Here is a 22,303-nt window from a genome sequence, read left to right as displayed (position 1 = left end):
ATTCTACTGATTTTCCATTTAGAGTGAATGAGATTCCAACACTTACAAAAAACAAGTTTCAAGGCCACATTTATTTATCGGTTCTTATAACTTATACAATATATACTAGGGCACACAAAGTAACCAGTCAACTAATCAGTGAATGCAAAACAGAGCTTGTTCAATAAGTTAAACAAAGGCTGAACAACTATATACATATACATTAGGTAGAAAGAGCACACAGATTCAGTTCCCCTGAGACAAGCGGGAATAAATACAGCTGATTTCAGCTCATGGCTTCTTCTCTAAAATGACACATAAAGGATATTGCACAGTTTAGGAGATTACTGGGATTACATAAACCTCAATGCATAAGGCCTATACAATGACATAATGGCTTTATCAGACAGGTAACTTTGACACTGATATTTTGGCACAACTTCACTGTACCCTACAGTTAGCAGTTAGGTTTTCCAGAGAGAAAGCTAAACTGAGGACTCCACGCTGATGACTGGAGTCCAGGTTTATATTTAGCCTCTGTGAGGAAAATCGGCCCTAATATTTTTCAGAATTAAGAGATCATCTAACTTGCCTACAGTTTGGCCTGGGGCTTGGTGATGTCTTCAAATACAGGAGCTTGGCAACAGCACAGGAGCCACAAATGCACATGACCTGCGTGAGTAACGCTAGCAGCTACAGTCGGACTGCTGAGGAGGCATCGGGTTGTCGGTCAGTCTGGTTGTGGGAGTTCCCGTGGTTACAGCAGGGTCCGTCTGAAGGCTGTCAGCCATTTTAGCACAGATGATGTCCACCAAACGTTCAAAGGTCTGCTTGACATTGATGTTGTCCTTGGCACTCGTCTCAAAGAACTCGAAACCTTTAAAGAAAAGTAGTTTTTATTCTCTCAGTGTTACTATGGCGACCAACAGATTAGAACTTTGGAAGTGCATGTTTATCAGACTTCACAGATGAAATTATTTGGACAGGGCAAATGTTGCAGATATATGTCTGGAATGTCTCCACAGGATATTTGTTTTATATATATATTATTACAGAGAGCTCAATTTATGCATTGATACCACAGCAAACTAATATCCATGTGGAATAGTTTCTACTGCTCACAAGAAGTCGTCGTCTTAACATTGATCATAATTTCTCTTATCCTAAATATGTAACCTTGCTGTAGTGAATGCAGAGTCCTCCATAGCAACATTATTATTATTATTAGCTGGGAATGTACAGCCAATCATCTAAATCACCATGTAAATCCAAATTACAGGGGTAAATTTCTGTCATAGACTATTACAAAGTTTAATGTTCAGCACTGTACATTGTAAGGTCAACGCTTACTGACATGATTTGGGCAGCAGAGAATAGTCACTGTTGTAAGAACAAAACCTTGTATTACCAACATTATAACTTTACAGAAGTCAATGGAACCAGACTTCATTTCATCATTCATCATGTAATTCACACAGAGCAACAGGCATCAAATTATGTCAAAAACTGAAAAACGACAAAAAAGGAGATCTGAGGTTTTGTCCTGACAGCTCTGAAGTGCTTATTAGAGTGTCTCCATACTTAATTCTAAAGAGTTTTGAAAATAACTGCATAACACTGAGCCCTGCTGGTGACGTCCTGTATCAATAAAAACAATGGCCACCACTTAGTAAGACATGGGCACAAGATAATAAAGTCATGGCCTCATCTTATTAAGGTGTGGGAATGAGATCCTAATGCGGTGGCCACGACTTAGTAAGGTGTGGGAAAGAGACTATTAAGCCTTGACCATAGCTTAATAAGGCATGAACTCGTTCCCATGCCTTACTAAGTCGTGGCTATGACCACATCTTTCTAAGTCGCAGCCACGCATTAGGATTTCGTTCCAATACATTAATACAGCATGGCCCAGCATTAGTTTTACTTACAGAGGAAGTCACCCGCAGGGCTCCGCAGCATAATTCATTCAGTGAGACGTGAATAAAGTCATGTTTGACATGAAATGGCCGTTTGTAGAGAGAGAGATCAGCTCCGATTCCTTTGTAGAGGTGATGATATTAACCAGGGGTTGCAATGTCTGCCATGAAAATACAGTGATTGTATTTATTATCTAAAACAAACTGCATGTATCTTCTGGATTTTTGGCTTGTAAAGGTAAAACAGCAGCAAATAAGGGGAAAAGGCATTTTCTTCAGAGACATTTTCTTCAGATGCACCTTTAATCATTAATGATTTAGATAAACACATTTAAGACCAAAAACTTCTCGAAACTATAATAAAACAATATCTGTTCCTGTAGATCTTTTTATAGTAGGTAAACACCCCTGCAAAGTTTAAATATATGGGAATGTGCAGTCTGTAAAAAGTTATGCGAGTGCAGATGGGAGTAATAACGTTGCTGCACCTCCTCATGAAAAATGAATCCAGTCCAAACAGTTTTTTAGGCTGCTAAAGTAGAAAAGGTTTTTCCCCTCGCATCTTTATGTCTGTGCTCAATTGGACAACTTGGAGCTGATTCTAGATCAGCTTTCTGCCTCTGACAGGCCTAATATATTTGAGTTCTTCCATTTCTACTGCACTCCCACTGCATTTCTCTCACTTCAGAGCCCCTTTTGTCCCAGATACCAAACACACACACACACACACACACACACACACACACACACACACACACACACACACACACACACACACACATCAGGAGCGTCTCTCACCCAGCTGTTCTGCCAGCAGTCTTCCATTGTCCACAGAGACTATCCTCTCCTCCTCCATGTCACATTTGTTTCCAACCAGGATCACCTGGGCATTGTCCCAAGAGTAGGTCTTAATCTGAGTTGACCTGAGAGGACACACGGCAGACATTCAGAACCCATCAGCAGACACTAAACAGACAAGTCTCCTTATGATACTCACCACTTTATCAAGAGACTTGAGCATATCATATAAATACATAAAAATATTTATATAAAAATATAAACACTTTACCCTGCACACAAATCACCCTTTAAGCACAATTCCTCACTGTGCATAACTATAACCTACATATCATTTTCACAGCAGTTACTAAATAACTGAAAATCTCAAAATGAATAAGCTGCAAATCTGCATCAAAATAAACCATTCTAACATGGCACAAGCACAGAAAAACTGCCCTTTCTGTCTGAGCGGCATTTGTAACTGCCAACTCCTGCTTCGTTCTGACCTCCCAATCCACACTTTTTCTCTCTTGGCATTCCTTAATTGTGCTCCTCTGCTGTGGGGAGATAAGACTACAGCTCAGTGTAAACACAACACAGCTTGAAACGGGTGTGTCTGCTTCAGCTACCAAAACGTCCCCTAATTCTCAGCTCAATCATAAGGAGACTTGCACACAGCCCCTGAGGACGGCACCAGCATCCTGAAAGTCCTAAGTCCCAAAAGCATACATCTTCCATCCTCAAGCAGATGAAGAGTAAGGCTGCATAATAAATACACAGCTATGCCTTGTGATAGTCACCTTTTAACAGTGTGAACGTTGCTAACATACAGACCCTTATGATAGCAGCGTTCACACTGATAAAAGCTAGCTGTAGCAAATTAACTGTCAAAAACATAAAAATGACTACAGATACTAGAAATGTTCCAAATATTTTCTGGCAGAGGTTGCACAATCAGATTACACAGGTAAAGTTACGTTCAACCGGGAGTTACTATAGTAACCGCAGTGTTAGGCGTTATTGGCTAAAGTGGGTAGAAATCGGCTGACACATGATGCAAACACTTAGTATTTGGTAAAGTCATACTGTGGCTATCAAAGGTGTCAAGCAATGTGAGCATTTGTGGGGCGAGCAAGATTAAAACTATATGCAGCAAGAATGTAATTTACGTGCACACACAGATACCCAATCACAGTGGAGGTAAAGAGAGAGAGAGAGGGAACAGCTAACCTGAAAAAACTGCCTCTTCCCATGGAGTCACACCTAAAACAGAAGTGCTGCAACCTCTGAATCTAAATGACTAGCGCTGTACATTCATGCACTAACCTGTATCTAAGTGTAAATAGATTAGAAATGAACAATCCTCCATGCTCAAAGTGCAGACTCATGGTTTACTCCATGTTTATGGGTGGAGCACTCTGCAATCATTCAGTATCCCTCTAATCAAACAATCTTGTTCCCCTCATTATCTTACTGGAATGATGCATACATGTGTACAATATCTACATGCGCTTGTATTATAGACTGCTTTATATCATATATAAATATTATGTAAATTGTCATCGCTTTTTCTGTGTTTTTACAGTTCTTGTTCTACCTTTAAGACTAATAAAATAACTATATGTATACATGATAATACAGTATATATCTCTACCTTATTTTGGATGCAAACTGTAGACTTTTCAGCCCCCTTCAACTCACCAGTCTTGCACAGCAGCAAAAGACTCCTCGTTGGTGATATCATACACGAGGATGAAGCCCATAGCTCCTCTGTAGTAGGCTGTAGTGATGGTCCTGTACCTCTCCTGGCCGGCTGTGTCCTACACAAGAAGTAGCAAAGCTACCATTACTTACATTCAACTGACTTGTTCAATTATGGTCAGCCAAGCAAAGCCTTGAACACAGTTTTACAGCTGAGCAATGGATTTTCCAATGGAACTGAGATTTCTCTAAACAAACAAATTGTCGTGAGAAAGCGGTGCAGGAGGAGGAAAAGTGCACTTATTTTGAAGTATAACATAACATCTTAGATGATGTTAGGCCCAGTTCTATCCATTCACCACTAACCGCTCACACAATGTAAATGACATCTGACATTTTCAAACGATGTAAAAAAAAATTACAAATTAATGTTACATGGTTTCCTAATGACAGCAAAGATATGCAATGAACTAGAAAATGATCTAGACTTTAAAGTGATCCACAAAACTACCCTCTGCATTACTAGTCTCCACAGCCGCAGGCAGTGAGGAAGAAGGTGTGTGTCATGTTTGTTTTGGCACACCTCTCTTTGAAAGCCAGGAAACTGAACTGAGGTACTACAGGACAGTAAAATGAAGAGCTGGTTTCTAGGACATGGATTAACTCCCATCTGAGGCTAAAAAGATACTTGAGAATCACAAGAGAAATCTTGTGTGGGAAATCATACCGAAATAAAACAGCAGCTTCACTAAGACTACAAATCACAATAGACCAGATGGACATGTTGGTAATTGTAATAGGACTGAATGTAGGTCGCCCGTTAAAGACACACTTGTCCATCTTCAGCAGTGAAAATATTAAAAAGCGGACAGATTGCTGTGATCTAACACATGCAGCAGCCTGGATGCTGTGCGGCTGATAACGAGACACAAGGTCTGGAAATGACCATCTGTACGAGATGCTTATCTCTTTTTCCATAAGCCCAGTGTTCATCTCTCCACCTGATATTTTCACAGCCCCACGGCCCCTCTGGCTACAGTTTCTTTACGCCCTTGATTTCTTCATAAGTTTATGTATTCTTGTTGTCTAGTTTTGTATATTTACATATCCATGCTTTAATCTGTTGTTTGCAAAAAAATTTTAATTTTAGAAGAAAATGTGCAGTGTAAACAAACTCATTTATAAATGGATGGATGGATGAATGGAATGGCTGGTGAATGAATGACAGCATGAAAAGTAGTACAGATGGTCGGTCGGTTGGTCGGTCGGTCGGACGGACGGACGGACGGACAAATTAATCAACACATAAAAAGAAAGGTGGACGTACAAAGGATGGATTAAAGACATGGAAAATGGATGGATGAAGAATAAATGGATGAAAGGATAGATGGATACATGTATGTATGAATGAATGGATGGAACAATGAATTATGAGCATAAAACCCAAGTACAGACAGATGAATGGATGGTAGGATGGATGAATGGATGCACAGATAGATGAGTGGATAGACAGATGGGAGGATGGATAAAAGATGAACAGACACACAAAGGTGGGTGGAAAGAAAGATGGATGAAGAATGAATGGATGGAAGGGTAGATGAATAAGTATAGATGGGTGGATGGAATGATTCATGAATGGATGGATGAAAGCATAAAGGAAGTACAAATGAGTGCTTGGATGGATGGATGGGTGGCAGGATGGATGAACAGATGCATATATAGATAGGTGATGGACTGAGGCAAGGACTGAGGATACATACATCAAAGGAAAGGTGGATGACTGGCAGAGACGGAAAGAAGAAGGGATGAAGAATGAATGGAGGAAAGGATGGAGGGAATGATTAATGAATGAGTGAATCAAAAAAGGAAGTAACGCTGGGTGGCAGACAGACAGACAGACAGGTAGACAAAAAAATATTAAAGACTGACAGAGCTGGAAAGAAGGAGGGATGAAGAATGGATGGATGGATGGATGGATGGATAGACAACCACGTTGTTCAATAACGTGTGAGCATTAAGAACAGGTAAAGTGGCCCCACACTTACATCAGCTGCACCTCCTGTAGGCTAAACATTCTCCAGTAATGTGGCTGTGATGCACAGCAGCGCATTAAGGCGTCGTGCTCAGAGCTGCTCACCCAGATCTGCAGTTTGATCCTCTTGTCGTTCTTGTAGACGGTTTTGACTTTAAAGTCGATGCCCACCGTGCTGACGAAGGCCGAGGTGAAGGCGTCGTCCGCGTAGCGGAACAGCAGAGAGGTTTTCCCAACACTGCTGTTCCCGATGATCAACAGCTTGAACATAAAGTCGAAGTTTTGGTCCGAGTTCTCGTTCTGTTTGCCGTCTTGAGTGGCAGCCATCTGCAGGCAGACAGGGGGGAGAGAGACAGAGATTTAGGTTTAGGTAGAACCAATTAGACAAAAAAAGGAGACACTGAAGCCTTATTAACCTGAAATGAATGCTCTTGGTTGAAATGATGAGGATTCTGTGGGGTTTCTAGTACAAGCAACTGACGTTAACTTATCCTTCCATTAGTGTTTGGATAAGACGAGACCCTTTAAACAGACCACACAGCAGCTCTGTAACAGGTAAAGAGGACAGAGACAAGACTTCACCACTCAGGCCCAGCTAAAGCTATGTTAGCCTGCTCAGCTCAGCTCAGCTCAGCTCCTCATTAATTCGCACTAGTTTCATCCAGACGAAGCCTGAGGCGCCAGAATGTAACTGCTGCACCATTTAAGGTGGAACTGGAAAATTCACAGAAGCTGGAGAACAGCAAGCCAACTCCAGACTCGTTTGCAGACTAATCTTTTGTACTTCTCCGGTCGTTACAATGCTGAAGCCTTTACATCGCTACTTTAAAAATACGACATTTCACTTAACTGATTAGTCTGTTTTACTCTTTGCTCCCATTCGACACGCGTTGTGTTTACCTAGTTAGAGGTCTTACCTTTCCGTATAAATCCATCTCTAGACCTTTGCAGATAAAAGGCAGATCTTGCCTTAAACCGTCTGTTTTTGGTCGAGGTGGACGCAGCTTCTGGAATAAACCCTCGGCTAAACGCAACTGATGCTTCGGACGTCACAGCCTTTCTCTCTCCTCCCATTTCCATTCATCCTCATCGGCTCCTGGTTCTGCGCAGTAGCGCTCCGTTTGTCCAGAAGGGGGCAGAGCTGAGCGGAGACGGTGTTCGGCCTCGCTGAAGCAGCCTGGATTTATTATTACAGAAAGCCGTTTTATCTTCAAATCCGGGATTTCATACGTCAGAAATTTAATTTAAACAAGTAAAAATGTTATTAATACTTAAGCCGAATAATACACCAACGCTAATAATACAATTAATAGTAAAGGTATTATTTTGACGTTAAAATTTTAATTCTAACATTAACGTATCAGAAAAATGTCCCTCTTAGAAGGAAATACTGCGCTGTAAGACTTCTGTTTTCATTTTTGAGAATGCATAACGTTTCCTAATCCGCTTTAATATGAGAAATACGAGCATGAATCAAATAGGTACAAATTCTAGTTATTACATGTTATAATTGACTTCCTAGTGAATTGAACTGGTTTCACATGTAAAAAATATTCTTATTGAATTTATGAAAAAAGAAAATCTAACTGAATTTGCACATGATCAGCCTTTTGCTGTTGTAAATAGATGAGATTATTCAGATCGTGGTTTTCCAAATAATTAATGTGGAGATTTTTTTCCACTGGCATCCCAAATATATACGTAGATTTCGTGTTTTTTTATTATAAAACAGAGCACCTGAGCTGTTTCACAGTCCCATTTAAAATGTGGTGGGTATAGGCACATACAACTACAACCAGTAATCAGTGAATAACAAGCGTTAGACTACAGCAGAGGAGTTAGATGTCTCTGAACTACAAATCCCGACGGAGACATTCCTTCTTCGTTCTGATTGGCTGGTCTCTACCCAGCCCACAGACCGTGATGGTCATGGACAGCAGTGTTGTTTTCAGGTAGGTCACGTAGCTGCTGCGTTTGTGGGAAAAAATGCGCTGTATTTTGTAATTTAGTCCGGACTAACTTGCCGTTTGTGGCGCGCAGACCAGTTGAGCAGGAAGCTCCTGTGTCTGTGTGGTGTAATAAACCAGCTGCTTTTATTTTTGTGTTGTAGTTGTCAGTGTCTTTATGTCCCCGACATATTTACATGCACTAACGCCTGTAACTGGTCTGTAACTAGTCTTCTGGTCTGGTTCAGCTTTGCTGGCTCAGTGTTTGGACTGTGTGTGTCGTTAAAATCAAAACTTTTCTAGAACGTGCTTGGCGAGAAAACATGGAGTCTTGGCGCCCCCTCCTGGATTTACAGTAATATTACCAGTACAAGTGCCTTTCCCATCGAGTCTCCTGTCTTCATGAACCCAGTAACCAGCCGGCCCCTGCCGTCCCTGTCTTGCACTTTGCATCCCTACAACCCGATGGGGAATTTCACAGATGTTTTAAAATGTGTGCATAATTAAATGATTAAGATCAGGGGGGCACAGCTGCAGTTCTGGAGTTTGAGTCATCTCAGACACACCTGATGACCATCATTTGTTAACTGCCAGGTTTAGTGAGTGTGTTTGAGTAGGGCAGAGAGTGGTTGGGATAGTGTAGTGGTTAACACCTCTGCCTTCTACACTGTAGACTGGGGTTCAATCCCCACCTGAACAAACACCCTACACTATACCAATAAGTCCTTGGGCAAGACTCTCAATGCCGCCTTGGCCTACGTATGTAAAGTGAGCAAGTTGTAAGTCGCTCTGGATAAGAGCGTCAGCCAAAATGCCGTAAATGTAAAGGGTGGCAACGTTGAGGATGGTCTGGATGTTGGGGCAACAGGTGGCTCCACAGCAGAATTAGATTCTTAGGTAAAAATAAAACAAACAATCTTCCCTTGGCAGTAAAATAAAGCTCTGCTGATCATTCTAACAGTTTTAATAATAAATGGTCTTAAATGCTGGAGTTGAGCTATAATTACTAATTCACCGACCTTTAACCCTAGAAGTTGGCTCAGGACTGCTCATCACCATAGCAACGCAGAGATTTAAGACGAATATTGAGAATTTAAAGACCACCAGACTTAATTTATAATCACTCCAACTGGCTTCTTGATACTGTAACGAGAAACTGTTAAACGCAGCTCCGTTCCATCTTAAACGGCACAACAGTGACAGTCTGGCGCCTCAAGCACCATTTAAGGTGGAACGGAAAAATTCGAACCAGAAGCTGGCAGGCAGAATGAGAAGCTGACGAGCCTCGTCAAAACCCGATCATTAGGAGACGTTTTACTAGGAACCATCACTTCTGCGGAGGGTTTCCTGTTGGAGATGCGGGAAAAGCGGCTATAGCTGAGCCTAAAGTTTAAAGCAGGGTAACACAGGTTTAGTAGATTAACACGAACTAAGACATATTTACAGTTTAAAATGGACAAACTATTGTGGCTCCCAAGGTGGTTGTTTTTTGCTGAAAGGACAGACTGGCTCTCCTAAAGCCGATTCCACACCAGACGCGGCGCGGCACGCCGGAACCGCCCCGCTTGGTAGCCGATTTCACACCGGACGCGACACGCGCGCGCTGCGTAGCGGGAGCGGTTGCCGTTTGTGTCGCGTTTTCACGCAATATGACCGTCTGCATAGTCAGTTTTCTTGATATAAACATTAGGTAGCTGAGAAAAAGAGATCAACAATAAGAGATAGCTGCTCTGACCGTTTCTGGCCTGCTCTCCAGGTGATGCCCGTGTGCTCACAACATTAGCGACTCAAGGCAGTGCAGTCAGCCGGTCAAAGACTTGGAGCTACATTTGTTGAGTAGTTATTAGTGCAGATCGCATTTCACAGCACATCGCCGCATTTCTCATCAATACAGGAGCGGCGCGGTTACCGCGTGCTGTGAAAAGGGCTTAACGTTCTGGTTGCCGATCCCTGGAGAGAAACCGCCGAGCTGTGCTGGACACCGGGAGCGTCTAATGTGAAGTGCAGTGCTTGACAACTCTGGTCCTGGAGACCTGCCTCCGTGTGAAATATACAGGGTGACGTCATTTCTTAGTGTAACAGCAGCCCGTTAAACTAACCCAGTTTAGTTTTTCATGGTTTCAGGTTGGAGAAAGGCAGAACGGGCGTTTTGTGTGTGAGGATGCGCTCAGTCAGACACGAGTGCAGCGCCGTGTGCGAAAAAGTTCGATGAAAATGCACCAGCTGAAAAGCAGATTTGGACACGGCACAACAATTCAAAGAGGAAGGCTGTGTGTGAGGGGCAAAGGGGTCCGGACGACCACCGGTATCGGAAGATCTCGTCACTCGGGCTTTGTGAAATCGGTTATAAAATCTACATCCCTCTGAATTTCTAGTTCGGGTTTTGATAAATAAATTCTGTATTGTTCATCATGAAGCCTCTTTAATTTCGTTTGCCTTAGAAATGTAGTTACTCAGATACTCGCATCTCAAACGAGGTCAACTTTTTGGGACACCTTGTTGGTCAAACCAGAACCTACCACACCTGCTTCAGCTAATTAACTTCAGAAGTTCATTATTGGTTGGATGGGGTGCCTGAGAGTAAAAGTATGGGGAGAAGGCAGCAGGTTTGGAACTAAACTTTGTTGGAAGGAAGGTTGGTGTTCACAGTGGTGATGATAGGAACCAGACGTCTGAAAAGCTTAATAGTACACAGCTCCAGTCCTGGAGGGTGGGTATCCAGCAGGGGTTGGTGAGTTATCAGCTGAAACACACCTGATTACACCCATTTGTTAATTGCCAGGTTTAGTGGGTGTGTTTAAGTAGCAAAACGACCAAGCTAAGCTTGACTCTGGCTCTTCAGGACAGGAGCTGTACACTCCTGTTTTAAAGCCTCTAAAAGCTCCCTCACAGAAAGTTCTTACAGGAAATGATTATGAACGCACTGCTTGATGTCTGAGATTAGGGTGGGTGAAAGATAGTGATTTGTGAGGTTTTTACAACACAAAGCCAATGTCAACGAGTCTAGTTTTTTTAAATCCATGAAACAAAACAGTTAACCAAAAGTGGACTTTCTTAGCACAGTGCCAACAAGAGCCAAACTGGTGCGCAGGGTTGAGAGGGTGGGTTTCTGAAGCCTTGCCTTGGTTCCTGTAGTGAGATGATCCGAGGTCAACTGATTTGGATGTTCAGGTAAGTAAACCCATGTGTGTTATGTATGTGGAAACATATTTGTTCAGCAGAATATATAACTTATTCAAGCTGTGTATTGGAAATGATTTTCAGGGGTTGACCATGGAGGACTCTGTTGAAGTCATTCTTCAGGATAATAGGTCCAGATTCTCTCATCACTCTCCAGACAAGCCAATCCTCACGGCTGCCTCAGGAGCTTTGCTAATGAGCTTTTATGGGCTTTGGAGTATTTTCGCACTCCCTGGCTTTCGGAAAGTGCCAATAAATTTGAAGGTATGTGGGTATGCAGGTGGTTTACTCCAAAGCCTTGTCCTCTAAGAGACTCGACACCAGAACTAAAGCATAAATAAATAATTTAAATAAAGGCAGAAAAGCCTACTGTATGTTTGTGTGATTGATGTGTAGAGAGAGCCATGCACTCAAATAAACACAGATGAAGGCCAAGCTTGGGCCCAGTGATGGTTAACCGAGTTACCGTGGGAACAATCCCCAATGACAGTAATGAACAAAAAAGCCTTCATTTTACCACACGTTCAAAAATCTGTCATTCGTGGGCTGTGTTTACATGCAAAGATTTTCGCCAGTCCGATTGAATACAGCCGGATTACAGATTCAGACTGAGGTGTTTATGCTCCCTCTATTCAACAGTCGATGAAAATCTTCGTTTACGTGCCCACTACAAGTAATCCGATGCAAAGTGACGCGCATGCGTGGCGCAGCGCTTAGAGTAAGCGTTACCATGACGACGAACATCACGTGAGGTCCAGTGGGCGTCAGATGAGTTTTCAGTTGACGCGCTTGTGGTTTTAATTGCTTTAAACTGATGTCAGACTCAGAAAAACGCCCTTCACATGTACTTCTAAAGGAAGCGGCGAGAGGAAGACGTCGTACTCTGAGACACAGAAGCTGGCCGTCCGTCCCACCGCCGTCTTTTAAAGCTCAGAGTATGAACTTCGTCTCCTCTGCAGACCAGCTTCTGCTCCGCCATGCTGAACGGGATAAACCTTTCTCTATGAAGCGCCGCGCATGCGCAGAACGGACTTACTCGTCCGATTGGAGTGTAATCGGATTCAGGCGTTTACACGGATACTGTTCCTCTATTTAATGGATTATTTAGATCGGATTCAGGCGTTTACACGGATACTGTTCCTCTATTTAATGGATTATTTAGATCGGATTCAGGCGTTTACACGGTTACTGTTCCTCTATTTAATGGATTATTTAGATCGGTTTCAGGCGTTTACACGGTTACTGTTCCTCTATTTAATGGATTATTTAGATCGGATTCAGGCGTTTACACGGTTACTGTTCCTCTATTTAATGGATTATTTAGATCGGATTCAGGCGTTTACACGGATACTGTTCCTCTATTTAATGGATTATTTAGATCGGATTCAGGCGTTTACACGGATACTGTTCCTCTATTTAATGGATTATTTAGATCGGATTCAGGCGTTTACACGGTTACTGTTCCTCTATTTAATGGATTATTTAGATCGGATTCAGGCGTTTACACGGTTACTGTTCCTCTATTTAATGGATTATTTAGATCGGTTTCAGGCGTTTACACGGTTACTGTTCCTCTATTTAATGGATTATTTAGATCGGATTCAGGCGTTTACACGGTTACTGTTCCTCTATTTAATGGATTATTTAGATCGGATTCAGGCGTTTACACGGATACTGTTCCTCTATTTAATGGATTATTTAGATCGGATTCAGGCGTTTACACGGTTACTGTTCCTCTATTTAATGGATTATTTAGATCGGATTCAGGCGTTTACACGGTTACTGTTCCTCTATTTAATGGATTATTTAGATCGGATTCAGGCGTTTACACGGATACTGTTCCTCTATTTAATGGATTATTTAGATCGGATTCAGGCGTTTACACGGTTACTGTTCCTCTATTTAATGGATTATTTAGATCGGTTTCAGGCGTTTACACGGTTACTGTTCCTCTATTTAATGGATTATTTAGATCGGTTTCAGGCGTTTACACGGTTACTGTTCCTCTATTTAATGGATTATTTAGATCGGATTCAGGCGTTTACACGGTTACTGTTCCTCTATTTAATGGATTATTTAGATCGGATTCAGGCGTTTACACGGATACTGTTCCTCTATTTAATGGATTATTTAGATCGGATTCAGGCGTTTACACGGATACTGTTCCTCTATTTAATGGATTATTTAGATCGGATTCAGGCGTTTACACGGATACTGTTCCTCTATTTAATGGATTATTTAGATCGGATTCAGGCGTTTACACGGTTACTGTTCCTCTATTTAATGGATTATTTAGATCGGTTTCAGGCGTTTACACGGTTACTGTTCCTCTATTTAATGGATTATTTAGATCGGATTCAGGCGTTTACACGGATACTGTTCCTCTATTTAATGGATTATTTAGATCGGATTCAGGCGTTTACACGGATACTGTTCCTCTATTTAATGGATTATTTAGATCGGATTCAGGCGTTTACACGGATACTGTTCCTCTATTTAATGGATTATTTAGATCGGATTCAGGCGTTTACACGGTTACTGTTCCTCTATTTAATGGATTATTTAGATCGGATTCAGGCGTTTACACGGATACTGTTCCTCTATTTAATGGATTATTTAGATCGGATTCAGGCGTTTACACGGATACTGTTCCTCTATTTAATGGATTATTTAGATCGGATTCAGGCGTTTACACGGTTACTGTTCCTCTATTTAATGGATTATTTAGATCGGTTTCAGGCGTTTACACGGTTACTGTTCCTCTATTTAATGGATTATTTAGATCGGTTTCAGGCGTTTACACGGTTACTGTTCCTCTATTTAATGGATTATTTAGATCGGATTCAGGCGTTTACACGGTTACTGTTCCTCTATTTAATGGATTATTTAGATCGGATTCAGGCGTTTACACGGATACTGTTCCTCTATTTAATGGATTATTTAGATCGGATTCAGGCGTTTACACGGATACTGTTCCTCTATTTAATGGATTATTTAGATCGGATTCAGGCGTTTACACGGTTACTGTTCCTCTATTTAATGGATTATTTAGATCGGTTTCAGGCGTTTACACGGTTACTGTTCCTCTATTTAATGGATTATTTAGATCGGTTTCAGGCGTTTACACGGTTACTGTTCCTCTATTTAATGGATTATTTAGATCGGATTCAGGCGTTTACACGGTTACTGTTCCTCTATTTAATGGATTATTTAGATCGGATTCAGGCGTTTACACGGTTACTGTTCCTCTATTTAATGGATTATTTAGATCGGGTTCAGGCGTTTACACGGATACTGTTCCTCTATTTAATGGATTATTTAGATCGGGTTCAGGCGTTTACACGGTTACTGTTCCTCTATTTAATGGATTATTTAGATCGGATTCAGGCGTTTACACGGTTACTGTTCCTCTATTTAATGGATTATTTAGATCGGATTCAAGTGTTTTACACAGACATTATTCTTCTATTCAACGGATTATTTAGGGGTTTACCCTCCTCTTTCAATCGGATAGAAATTGTATTCCGAATGGCCTCAATAGGTTTAGTCTGTTCCGATTGAGGTGTTTACATGGACGTATTCTATTCCGATTGAGCTGTTAGTCGGATTATTAACAGATGATCAGGTTGCATGTAAACGTGGCTACTTATTTATAGTAGACCACAGTAGGCACCAGTGTGGGTGATGTGATGTCCTACATTAATGTCATATTTATTGTACCTGATATAGATGAGATTATTTTAGAAACACACTTGTTGAGCAGCACTTAACCAAACATTTCCTTTAGAGCATCCTCAGACCAGCGTCAGGTTCCAGACATGAGACAAAACAGCTTCATGAGGAACATCATGTTTCAGCCCTCGTCTACCAGGCGAAACGTGTCGTTTCAAAATTATAATAAAATACAAATTAATTAACTCAACTACATTTAGTGGAACATAATGATGGAGCTGGTGGGGCAATGTCTGATTAAATTACCCCCAGATGCCAGGTGTGTCTTGGAGTGCCTTTGCCCTGCATATCGCTGCTGTGGGAACAAAGCCTTGTATCTCCAAAATGGTAACTTTACAGGAGAAGGTAAAAACATACTTTACTTTTAATGCAAGTCAGTGGAACCAGAAAAGTTATTTTGGGTTGTTTCTTTTAGTCCATTCATCATGAAACATACACATTAAGATAACACAAAGAACAACATGTATTTTCATTCTGTCAAAAACTGAAAAACAAGAAAAATGGAGATACAAGGTTTTCTTCTGACAACAGCAATATTTTAGTATTTTCCACCCTCCTCGATCCAGTGCATGGAAAACACCAACATATTCAGGGCAGGTGTCCTCCAGAACCAGGGTTGGGAATGATTGACATAAACAGTGTTTACAACCACGTCTTGGCTGTGTCCTTATTGATTTCTGTCACATCCCATCAGTTGTGCTTGCAGTTGTAAGTGCTGTCTGTACTGTGCAGGTGCCATACTTGCCCTCGAGTGGCGCGCAGACCCAGAACGTCATGCGGCTCCTGCAGGGGAGAACGGGCTCTCTGGCTGACCTGGGCTCTGGAGATGGAAGACTGGTCAGTGCTGAAGGCAGAGTGACGGCTGTTTAAGGAACACTGTCATTGTCGATCAGCAATCAACTTGTGAAATAACCAGCTTTGTTATATTTTTGACCCAAAAACAGTTATTGTTCTAAATCCTATAATTAGGATGACAGTAACTTTCACAGACCTGTTGGCTGCCCTCGACATCTATTTCTCATTAATACTAACTTGATAATTTGCATTGGTTTCCATGTAGTTTTTGAATGTCCACAACTAGTGGCATGGGCAGAAACACATTTTAGGACTGTGAAAAAGTGAGTATGCCAACTTGGTAGATGCAATTTGGCTATGTACTGCAATGTCATACCACTAGACTACAGCCAGCCAATTGCTGACAGCAGTGAAGTCATTATTATACATTTTAAATCACTTTCACCCTGATACAAAACAATATCAAGACTGCACATCAACCAGAATGCTGGATTCGCATAAACCGAAACACTTCAATAACCAACAGCATCCTTTACTATAAAAATATTTATCGTTTTATATTTATATATTTGGCCAAATGAAGATGACATCATAATTATGTTAAAATCAGACATCCCATTTAGCTGATATGTCCTATTTTGGCTTTTGTAGTTCAAGAGCAATGTAAATAGCAAACTGACAGACCACCAACGACGACAATTTTAAATTTAGTTTGGCTTTAGAAATGGGTAGAAACGTAGTCTGTCAGGGGTGAGTTCTTCCTTTGACACGTCCCTCTGGTATATTTTTGTCCACAGCTGAAGCTTCAAATAAGTGACCTACATCACTTAGAGATACAACTGCTGAATATGTGTTACACCAACTGTTAATTTCTGAAAATACACTTTGAAATCAGGTGATATATTTTTACACTGATTTTATTTTAACGTCTCTCTCTCCTCGATTGTTTCTTTTACTCTCTTGCTTCCGTGACCTCACTGATTCCTGAAAACCAGACAAAAAAGTGGGTTATTCCAACCCCAATTAACAGAAAAGAAGGTTGCTCATAAGTTAACAAGACCCAATACAACAAAATGTACCTGTTAATTTCTTAATTTTGAGGCATGATGGTCTGCCATTAATATGCTAGTTAACATGAACTTTCTTATGCTGGTTGCAGTATATTATGAGTAGGTAATACAATACAACAGCTTAGAACTGTTAATTTTCTATTGGATCATTTACATATCACCCAACCCTGCTGAAAAGACCATTAGAACCATTAGGATTACAGGCTGGTGGTTATGCATTCTAATGGGAATTGGCTTAGTTTCCTGTAGGTCACCCTAAGATCCCAGAAAACCAACAAATGCTTCTGGGATCTGTCCCAGGACACAGAGTCCTTTACACTGTGATATCAACCCATCAGAAAAACACACATACTATTACTGACTATTGGACACCATCAGAAACCAACAGAAACATTTAATGGTTACAATGAATTATTGTTTTTCAGCAAAGAGCTTGTAGCCTAAAGAGCAGTTATTGGAACTAGGCTTAAGCATGCTGATTTAACAACTTTAACAAATAAAAATTGAATTACAGTGTCTGCATTTTACAAGCAAATTCTGTTAATTACCCTCAAGTTTGTATGTTGCATGCCTGAACATCTAAAAAAATCAAAACACTTCTGGGACCTCATGCTATTTAGGAAAATGACACATTGATAACAAAATGAAGACTTGTGGCAATGGTAGATAGAAACTTTTGCTATGCAGTGATTGGAGGGCTGAGAATAAAAGGTGCAGCTTAGCGGAGAGCGATTTAAGATTTTGATTGGCCATAATTAAGCAAAACTGCCACGAAAAATAAATCTAGTTTGAGTAAAAGAGCAGCTTAATAAATATTTTCCCCCATTTGACTGGATGGCTATACCGCCATCCACAGCTAAAGATAAAATAATAAAAATGGTTTACTCTCCAGAGTGTCTGACAAATACTTACCTACTAAGTTAAAGGAATGCTTGTGATGGACAAGCATCAGATGAGCAGAGGATATAGGAGTTGCATGTATTTGCTTTGTCCAGCCTAAAAAGGGTTAAATGAGTGTGCAGTAGTGTACATAACCTGAACTGGACAGGGTATTAAAAATGCCATTGGCAGAAAAATAATCTCTTATTTGAAATTTGCATTGTTAATTATTTACTACTAATATATTTATTATACTTGGCACAAATACATACTGTATAGCACTGTTTCTTTTTGGGACTGTTTAAACTGACCAGTAACATGTTTTATCTTACTTCAACATTAATCATTATTAGGTCATTGTGAGTAATGCATGTTGAGTTAGATCCAACAAGACCTTGTATCTAGTTCACTGCAGTAGCTTGCCATACAAAGACTTGCCTTGTGTACGTTCATGACTTCAGTGAGCATGAACGGCTTCGCTCAGCCAATGATCTGCTCCATTTACCAACCAATGAGCAGTGGTGGAGAGTAACGAAGTACTTGTAGTTTTTTTTTGTGTGTATTTATACTTTACTGAAGTTTTTCCATTTTGGGCGACATTTTACTTTCACTCCACTACATTTCAAAGTCAAATATCTGACTTTTTACTCCATTACACATTGAGAAATCTGTCATTCCTTTTGGTTTATGTGTGTATAAAAATGTAACATGTCAAAACCAAAGAAGTGTGAAGCAAGAACACGAATCAGGGCACAACGCCACTTTGCTTTGAGTTTGTTTTGACATGTTGGTCATACCAACCCAGTGCAGCAAACGGCTCAACATCAGTGCAGCAGTGTAAAACTTCAGGAGAGTCTATTCAACAAAAATGATGGAACTAACCTAATTTTGTGTAAATACACCACAATATAGAAATATGTACACATATGCAGTCGTGACTGACATGTCTTTTTTCTGAATTTATACAAACACTAGGTTCACAAATGAGTTTCCTTTACTATAATGCATTTGTAGGTTTCTGTTCCTAAACATAAACTAGCAAAAACAAATTTACTATAAAATGAAAGTGTATAAATTCAGAAAAAAGCTACGTCAGTCATGACTGCATATGTGTACATATTTCAATATTGTGGTCTATTTACACAAAGTTAGGTTAGTTCATCATTTATGTTGAATAGGCACTGCCAAAATTTTACGCTGCTGCACTGACGTTGAACTGTGTGCTGCACTGGGTCGGTATGTCCAACAGGTCAAAACAAGCTCTAAACAAAGTGACTGCTGTGCCCTGATTCGTGTTCTTGCTTTGTGCTTCTTTTGTTTCGACATGTTACATTTTCATACACACATAAACCAAAAGGAATGACGGATTTCTCAAAATGTAGTGGAGTAAAAGTAAGATATCTGACTTTGAAATGCAGTGGAGTGAAATTAAAAAGTCACCCGAAATGGAAAAACTTCAGTAAAGTACAGATACATGAAAAACTACTTAAGTACATTTACTGAGTTACTGTCCACTACAGATAATAAGTGTTTAGGGATGCTCTTAGGCCATTTTTTGTAGTTTCTAGTAATACCACAATAATATAAATATTTAACGATTTATTATTCAATATAGACAATGCCAGCAGCACTGTCCTGTTCTCACAGTTCTTAGTACAGTGGACAAGAGTGTAAGGGAAAATGTTTGAGCTGAAAACATGGTGAGAATATAGAATGGCCTGCTGGTTCCTCTAAATACGTCACTGTAGTGAAACTCTATGCAGCTAATATTACACCATGAATGATTATTGGGAGTAAAACAAGTGTGGAACACTTTCACACAATCACCACAAGTAGCTAGTAGTGTCTTGGATTACCTGATCATGTTATACCTCTTAGGTCTGTATAGGAACCAAAGAATTTAGGTCTAGATCAGATAAGACCTTTCTTTATTCTCATTGAACATATTGTTGCAGGTGTTTGCTGCCTCATCACTGGGCTTCCAGTGTACTGGGTTTGAAATAAACTCCATTCTGACAGGCTACGCCAGAATTAAAGCACGATGGATGGGAATTCCAACGACAACAGCAAGATTTGTCAACGAGGACTTTTGGAAGGTATCTCTATGTATATTTGGCTTTTTGGTTTCAAAGCTCTTTGTCATAGCCCATACAGACATCTGATATATGGCCATATATGTACATATATAGTAAAGGGTCAAATATTTGATAATATGTACACATTTTATTTATTTAAGCACATTGGCTGCAACAAAACTGTATCAACCAAATACCTACCTCAGTGAATGCTAGGCTCACATATGCTAGGTTATCAGCTAATATGCCATGGTATGCTACATTCTGCTATGCACAATACATATTCTCATTACAATGTACTCATCTGAAATGAAGTAGATCATTTTTTTCATTTATAACTTCCAAGTGTTCTATTACTGTCTGAACCCTGTGAAATTGTTCAGGACTAAATATTATCACAATTTTATAAGTCTTGCCTGCAACCAAACTGGTTTCATATTATTGAAAAGCGATTTTAAAGTGTACATCTATTCCCAGTGTTAATGATGTTTATTGTTTAGCTCATTGGTGCGTTCTTGCTCCTCAACAAAGTACCAAACTGTTTACATAAACAAATATAATCTACTGGCAATGCCTAAGATTTATTGTCATCAGGACAGTCTGCTGTTTTGGCATTGACTCTTCTCCTTTATTTTTTTTAAGAGAAAAGAGCAAAAATGCAAATGCCTTATCTAGAATTCTACATATGTCTAGAACTCTGAATCCTTTTATGATCTCTCTTGTGCATGAACTAATGATGCAAAGGTGCACAAATGGCCATGAAACAATTGAGTTGTCTAAATACTTATGGTGTCCTTAAATGGAAGGGATTGATGGTGTAATTTCTGTAACTGTCAGCCACTATACATTTAAATGCCCTTAAATTATGGAATTGATTTTGTTAATTTCACATTCTACAGACCAATTTGTCTGGATATAAGAATGTGACGGTTTTCTTGGCACCTGGAGTGGTATGTAGAAGCAGATGCATTTGCTTACTTTTGTCTTGCTCTTATGAAATACAATACAGAAAGTAGAACACAGCAGAAACACATGAAAAAGTTTCAAACCTTAAATTAAGTTATCTGCTGCCCATTAGGATTATGGCATGTGGCTTTAAGTTACAGCATTTGGTTGATCATTCACAGCTGATGCTACATGTCAGTGTTGTGTTTTGTATTTTATGTATGGGGTTCTTCACAGATGGAGGTACTGGGAAGGAAATTGGAGGAGGAGTTAGGAGATGATGCCCGTGTAATCGCCTGTCGTTTCCCATTTCCTGACTGGGCTGCTACAGCATCTGAAGGGCAGGGACTGGACCAGTCCTGGGCCTATGACATGGCCCATGTGTGCCAACCCTCAACAGAAGCTCCTCAAATCTCAAATCTTTAAGTATTTCCTCACTGCCAAATTTATGTTTATGAACTCACAAGGGCAGAATTGCTTCAACCTGCAGTAAAATATTGACTGTGGCTTTACCAAAAGCAGTGCCATTATTACATCAAACTGTAAGATATAAAACAATAAAGCACTGAGCTGCTGTTTTATGATTATTCACACCTGTAATGGATAAATAATGTGAAATGTGGAAGTTGTAGAGTTCATGAGTCAGAATCAAAACCTAACTGTGAAACAGTCAGCCAAAGTGTAAAATAAAAAGCCATATTTTTACTGTGTGATCTGTATGAGCTGTAACCAGGTGGCCAGCATGAGCTCATCCATTTTCATGAACCATGTTTAATAAATACTACAGTGATATTTCTTGCAGATCATCAGCAATTGCTTAACCGTGTATTATGGGTATACATGGTTGTAGTATACTTACAAATTAAACATGTAATACTCAGTTATGGAATGCATTTTTGTTATAATTGTCAGATTCAGTAGACCTTGTAGTGATCAAGAGATACATGCATAAATGGACGGATGAAAATCTCAAAGTTTATCTCACACAAAAAATGGCTCTGACCCAATATGCCATAAAGTCCCACAGACTTTAATCTGAATCAGGATTCATGTATTTCATTTGTTTCAGCTGTAAAGTTCAGTATTTGTGGTGTGATGGAGCTGTGAGGATTTTCAAAGTAGCAGTTATTACCAAGCCCAACATAAACCATAATGATTTTTGCTGAAAATTCTAGGAAAACAGCTCTTCACAACAATTTATAATCACATTTTTAAGAGTTAATGCAACAGTTGTCAGTGTACTTAATACATTAATATTTCAGAATAGGCATAA

The 22,303-nt window shown here is 40.0% G+C and overlaps 2 protein-coding genes across 11 annotated transcripts; one reads left to right on the top strand and one right to left on the bottom strand.

The window, feature by feature from the left end:
- Positions 1-52: 52 nt before the first annotated feature.
- rab3c (RAB3C, member RAS oncogene family) lies at positions 53-7,476 on the bottom strand. 2 transcript variants are annotated; one of them, XM_017723374.2, is made up of 6 exons: positions 7,326-7,475; positions 6,825-6,954; positions 6,514-6,735; positions 4,377-4,495; positions 2,694-2,818; positions 53-856 (listed from the first exon to the last, which is right to left on the bottom strand). In XM_017723374.2, exons 3-6 carry the CDS (start codon positions 6,733-6,735, stop codon positions 666-668), a joined length of 657 nt encoding a protein of 218 aa, XP_017578863.1. In that variant the 5' UTR covers positions 6,825-6,954; positions 7,326-7,475; the 3' UTR covers positions 53-665. The 2 variants fall into 2 exon arrangements, with proteins under 2 accessions (XP_017578863.1, XP_017578862.1); XM_017723373.2 differs by lacking the exon at positions 6,825-6,954 and having other exon boundaries at positions 7,326-7,476.
- An 850-nt stretch (positions 7,477-8,326) lies between these two features.
- On the top strand, positions 8,327-21,822 carry si:dkey-190g11.3 (uncharacterized protein LOC567059 homolog). 9 transcript variants are annotated; one of them, XM_017723384.2, is made up of 7 exons: positions 8,327-8,360; positions 11,418-11,525; positions 11,619-11,798; positions 15,999-16,103; positions 19,966-20,106; positions 20,985-21,035; positions 21,268-21,822. In XM_017723384.2, exons 3-7 carry the CDS (start codon positions 11,628-11,630, stop codon positions 21,454-21,456), a joined length of 657 nt encoding a protein of 218 aa, XP_017578873.1. In that variant the 5' UTR covers positions 8,327-8,360; positions 11,418-11,525; positions 11,619-11,627; the 3' UTR covers positions 21,457-21,822. The 9 variants fall into 9 exon arrangements, with proteins under 9 accessions (XP_017578873.1, XP_017578874.1, XP_017578872.1 ...); XM_017723385.2 differs by having other exon boundaries at positions 8,337-8,360; positions 11,413-11,525; XM_017723383.2 differs by lacking the exon at positions 8,327-8,360 and adding an exon at positions 10,900-11,064.
- The last annotated feature ends 481 nt before the right edge of the window (positions 21,823-22,303 follow it).

The sequence above is a fragment of the Pygocentrus nattereri genome, chromosome 28 (genome assembly GCF_015220715.1).
Source record: "Pygocentrus nattereri isolate fPygNat1 chromosome 28, fPygNat1.pri, whole genome shotgun sequence".
NCBI classification, from domain to species: Eukaryota; Metazoa; Chordata; class Actinopteri; order Characiformes; family Serrasalmidae; genus Pygocentrus; species Pygocentrus nattereri.
Note: the sequence above shows the minus strand (reverse complement) of the source record. Positions and strands in the feature narration are given on the sequence as shown.

Excerpts from the sequence above, each read along its gene's own strand:
- rab3c (XM_017723373.2), bottom strand. Across the intron at positions 4,496-6,513 it reads GGATCAAACTGCAGATCTGG|GACACAGCCGGCCAGGAGAG; the intron begins GTGAGCAGCTCT and ends CTTCTTGTGTAG. Across the intron at positions 2,819-4,376 it reads TTTGCTGCTGTGCAAGACTG|GTCAACTCAGATTAAGACCT; the intron begins GTGAGTTGAAGG and ends GTGTCCTCTCAG.
- si:dkey-190g11.3 (XM_017723384.2), top strand. The coding sequence starts at position 11,628 with ATGGAGGACTCTGTTGAAGTCATTCTTCAGGATAATAGGTCCAGATTC. Across the intron at positions 11,799-15,998 it reads AAGTGCCAATAAATTTGAAG|GTGCCATACTTGCCCTCGAG; the intron begins GTATGTGGGTAT and ends TGTACTGTGCAG. Across the intron at positions 21,036-21,267 it reads TTTTCTTGGCACCTGGAGTG|ATGGAGGTACTGGGAAGGAA; the intron begins GTATGTAGAAGC and ends GGTTCTTCACAG.